The 4,812-nt window shown below is 59.9% G+C and overlaps 1 protein-coding gene across 1 annotated transcript in view; it reads left to right on the forward strand.

Moving 5' to 3' along the window:
• The window catches only part of ADGRG5 (adhesion G protein-coupled receptor G5), a 16,021-nt gene extending 12,306 nt beyond the window's left edge, over nt 1-3,715 (forward strand). Inside the window, exons 10-12 of the mRNA XM_021705628.1 lie at nt 560-677; nt 2,942-3,219; nt 3,615-3,715. Coding sequence (XP_021561303.1) covers nt 560-677; nt 2,942-3,219; nt 3,615-3,715 — 497 coding nt within the window. The remainder of the gene's footprint in view (nt 1-559; nt 678-2,941; nt 3,220-3,614) is intronic.
• Nucleotides 3,716-4,812: the final 1,097 nt, after the last annotated feature.

Consider the following 4,812-nt stretch of genomic DNA (forward strand, 5'->3'; position numbering starts at 1 on the left):
ACCTCCAACACCTCCATCCCCTCCACCTCCAACATCTCCATCCCCTCCACCTCCAACACCTCCATCCCCTCCACCTCCAACACCACGATCACTTCCGCCGTTATCACTACCATGTCTACCTTCAACACCACCATCTACTGCTTCTACCTCTGACTCCACCATCACCTTCACCACCACCTCCATCATCACCACCATCCTCATCCTCGTCTTCCCCACTCTCTCTGGCACCACCATCACTGGCACCTCTCTCCCCATCCTAGCCCCTCTTGACTATCTCGGTTTCCTCACAAGTTCCCCCAACCCTCTGTCCCATTAGCTCCATCTCCCCACCACCACTCCCACTATCATCCCACCCTAGAGCCCTCACTAACACCATTTTGGAGAGCAGCCTCTTCTAAGACCTCCAGGCTAAGTGCTCTGAAGCTGGACCGTATGGCAGAGGCTAGGGCCTCTGAACAGTCCCTTCCCCTCCCTGCTTGCTCAGTGGAATTCTGTTTTAGCACGACCAGCCCTTTTTGGGGTCACCTGACATGTGCTGAGCCTCTGTCTCACCTCTCAGGAGTCCCGGCCCTCCTGGTGCTGTTCCTTCTTGTTGTCAAGAGCTCAGTGTATGGACCCCACACAATTCCACTCTCCGACAGCCAGGGAAATGGCACGGGCTTCCGGAACATGTCCATGTGAGTGCTCTCAGGGCTGTGGCAGGCTCCCTGGCTCTGGCAGAAGGGCCCAGGGGCTCTGAACAGGGTGTCCTTGTAGGAAGGGCCCTGGCTGTGGGGCAAGGAGGGGAACATGGCTCAGAGAAGGGGTGGTTGCCAGGGTGCTTTGCCATACCCCTTCTGCTGGATCCCCTGCAGAGGTAGGCTCTTGTTCTAGGCTGGCTACATCTAGGGAGCCCTGGCATGAACTCTGGTGCCTGCTCATGGACCTCCAAGGCCAGGGCAGCAGCACTGCCTCCCGGCGGAGCACAGAGGTCGGCCCAGCGCCCCCTCCTGCTCTCCGACCTTGAGCAGGGAGCTCAGCCTGCGCCGGACTCTGCCCTCCCTTCCCCGGACCTTGCTGTGCTCGCTCAGGCTTCCGCTGCTCCCGACCTGTGGCTGGCATAACACTGCCAGCCCTCAGACCCTCCTAGTCAGAGCGAGTGCTGCGGGGCCTGGGACATCCCAGGGACAGGGCTCGGCTTGTGTGTGCGCATCGGGCAGCCTGGGGGGTCTGCACGACAGACTCGGCTGCCTCTTCCTGTGCCCTAAGACATTTATCTTTTTCTTGTTACGAAGGTTCTCATAGCCAACATAGGGAGAATAGCTGAACGAACCCCTGCAGACCCATCTCCTGTTTAAACCTCGCAGCGAGGAGGAGGTCCTGTTGTCAGTCTCTGTTTCCGGTTAGGGAAACTGAGGCACGGGCAGCTGAAGAACCCCACCCAAGGAAACCCAGGTGGTCCATGGCAGAGCTGGGACTTGGCCACAGGCAGGCTGGCTCCAGAGCCTGGCCCCCCCACTGCCCCTCCCAGCCTCCAGGAAGCGAGGCAGTTTGGGGTTCGTTCCTCTCACTGTGGGGGTCAGGCTGCTTTCTCAGAGGAGGTGTGACTTCAGGCTCCTTAACCGTGTAGTTTTTATATACTGCGTGCCAGGAGCTGCAGGACTGGGGGGGGGGGGGGGGGGGCAGGAAGCACGGTGTTGCTGGGCTGTCACGGAGTACCCCACTCTAAGAACCCGCTTCTCTGAGTCTCCCTCCCTCTCCCTCTCCCCCAGGGTTTTGTGACTTTTATTCTCCTGCATTTAAAAAGCCCTTAGGATGTCTGTTCGTGTTCCTGAACACAGACAGCATTAACCAAACCCTTGAAAGGAACTCCAATGCCCCCCCCCCCCCCCCCCCCGGCAGGACAGCGGTTAATAAGTTGCGACAGAGCCACGCCTGCGGATGGTTACGTAGCAGTGAAAAGGAGTGATCCATGAGCACACTCAGCCCCTTGGATAAATCCCCCAAATAATGTTCAAGGGAGGCAGGAGCTCACGGCGGGGGCCCGAGCAGGGGGCTGTGACGGGCACAGGCTCTGGCCTCGGAGCGTGGGGCTTCAAGTCCCACCTTTGCCTCTGACTAGTGTGTGCTCCCAAGCCCGAGCCTCAGTTTCCTCCTCTGCAGGGCAGGTATGACTATGCACCTGCCTCGTAGGGTCCTCATGAGGAGCGAATGGGCTCAGCCGCGGAAAGCATATGACACGGTGCCTGACTGGGTGTCTTGGGGACACAAAGGGCGTGAAGATCTCGGGGAGGGTCTAGGAGCAGGGCTGGGGCCACTGCCAGGCCTCTGCTCTTTCCTCGGCCCTTGATGGCGTCTTCCTGCTCACTCTCCTCCTCAGTCCGCACCCCTCCACCAAGCCGTCCCAAGGTGCCACAGCTGTTCACTGCTCGGAGCGTAGAGTGTGGGCCCCTTCTAGATGGGGAGGGGTCCTGGGGTAGGGCGCCCATTGCACAGAGATGGTGGTGAGATGGTATTGACCTTGCGGTGGGTGGGAGGAGAAGTTTCCAGGGAAGAGGGCCCCGGGGCCATGGATCTGAAAGAGTATTGGACAAGTGGGCAGCTGGGGGGGCCATGGAAGGGGAGAGAGGCAGGATGGAGAAGGGAGGAGAGGAAGAGTTTTCAGGTGGGTAAAGGCATGAGACCCCCATGTGGCTGGAAAGGAGAACATGGGGGGCTTCAGGCCAGGGGCCGAGGTGGCAAGGTGGGCCCTAACACGGTGCCCTGGCTGGAAAGCCGGGCCCAGAACTTCACCACACGTGTGGTCAGACAAGAAACAATGGGTTTGGGCTGGGAGACGGGACCAGGTTCAGGAGCCTGTCCATAGGCCCAGAGACCGGGGTCTCCCCACCCACCTCCCTGCCCCCCGCCCCCCCGGCCTGGGGAGCCACGCCAACCCTGGCACTTCATCCCTCCCCTGCAGATGCTGGGTACGGAACCCCTGGGTGCACAACATCTTGGTCATGGGCTACGGTGGCCTCACGTCCCTTTTTAACCTGGTGGTGCTGGTCTGGGCGCTGCGGGTCTTGCATCGGCTACGGGCCCGGGACAAGGTGCTGAACACGCGGGCCTGCAGGGACAGCTTCACGGTGCTGGGCCTCACCGTGCTGCTGGGCACTACTTGGACCTTGGCTTTCTTTTCCTTTGGCGTCTTCCTGCTGCCCCAGCTCTTCCTCTTCACCACCTTCAACTCACTCTACGGTAGGGCCCGCGGGAGGCGGGCAGGAAGCCCTGGGGGTGGTGTTCGGCCGGTCAAATGTTGACTGCTCAAGGCTTCAGGTCAAGGGGGGGAGTCAGGGGCTGAAATCGAGCCCCCGCTGCCACTCTGCTCCCCGCCGAGCTGGTTTGGGGCTCCTTCTGTCCACAGGAAGGGGCATGTCCTCCTAATTTGCACAAAGGCGCCCTCTGGCCTCCTGACAACTGGTCGTCCAGCTTCTATGCTCTGCCCCTCCTGGCTTCCAACAGTGAGGGACTCTGAGAATTACTCCTGGGCTTTAGGGAAGCCCAGCTCAGCCCCACTGAGGAAGTCCCTGGATTCTGGGTGAGGCCCCACATCGCTCCTTCCAGTCTCCCACTGACCCATTTTTCGCTTGCAGGTTTCTTCCTCTTCCTGTGGTTCTGCTCCCACAGGTGCCGCTCCGAGGCAGAGGTGGAGGCAGAGATGGAGGCGTTCAGCTCCTCCCAGACGATGCAGTAGGCTGGGCCTCCTCGCCCAGAAGCCGTGGCCTCTCAGGCCGCCTGCAGCCCGAGACTCCGGCCTCCCCCAGAGAAGGTGGCAGGCCAGCTGCTGGGCACCAGAGGCCACTGCGGCCTCCAGGGAGGCTTCTCAACCTCCACGGCTTCCCCAGGCCCAGAGCGCTGGGTGTTGCTCTGCCTCCCCTCGCTTCCTGGGGATAGGAGGGCAGAGCCTCTTTCCCCTCCACCTGAGCCAGCTGGGCCTGGGGCCTGGCCATATGATAATTGGGTAGGTTTGAATTGCCCCTGGTAGGTGTGAGGGTATGGAGTCCAAACCCAAGCTCAGGCTCCCGGTGTAGAGAATCACCATCGCCCTTGACCTCTCTGTCTGGCCCAGAGGGAGAAGGCTCCTGAAGCCAGCTCCATTCCCAGGCTGCACACCAGGGGGAGCTCTGGGCCCGTGCTCGGAAGTCTTTGGCTCCCAAATCCGATCTGGAAATACTGTCACCTGTCCGGGGACGTGACACCAGATGGAGGGGCCCTGCTTCCAGGACTGCTCCTGCTGAGTGACTGAAGAGAGGATTCCCGCCCTGTTTACACAGCCACTTCTCTCTTCCCGACGCAGCTGTTTGCTCTGGCTCTTGGGGTCTTGGGCATATGGGGCACTAGAATGGGTGGGCGCAGGGAGGCTCTCGGGGCCCCGCTCCAGGCCGCCAGACAGGTAATAATGACTTTGGATGGCACGGTGAGGGTACTGGAGCCGGATCCCTTTTCTCCTGGGGGGATCCTCTGCCCTCTGTTCATTCCCTGATGCAGAGAGCCCTTTGCCTGCTGGTGAGGGCCGGAGGCTCTGGAGCTGGACTGCCTGGGCTCAAATGGCCTTGCCACTTGCTAGCTATGTGACTGTGGACAAGCCACTCAAGCCTTCTGTGCCTTAGTCTTCCCATCTGTAAAATAGGGGCAGTCGTGGTGCCTATTTTGAAGACGAAAAAAAGAATCCATAGAAAGAGGCTTAGCAAGTAGAAAGTGCCCAATAAATAATTATTATTGTTATCATTCGTATTTTTGCTATTATTTTTAACAGAGTCGACTGAGAGGGCAAGCCATCTAAAGTCCAGG

This window comes from Neomonachus schauinslandi, chromosome 16 (genome assembly GCF_002201575.2).
Source record: "Neomonachus schauinslandi chromosome 16, ASM220157v2, whole genome shotgun sequence".
NCBI lineage: Eukaryota > Metazoa > Chordata > Mammalia > Carnivora > Phocidae > Neomonachus > Neomonachus schauinslandi.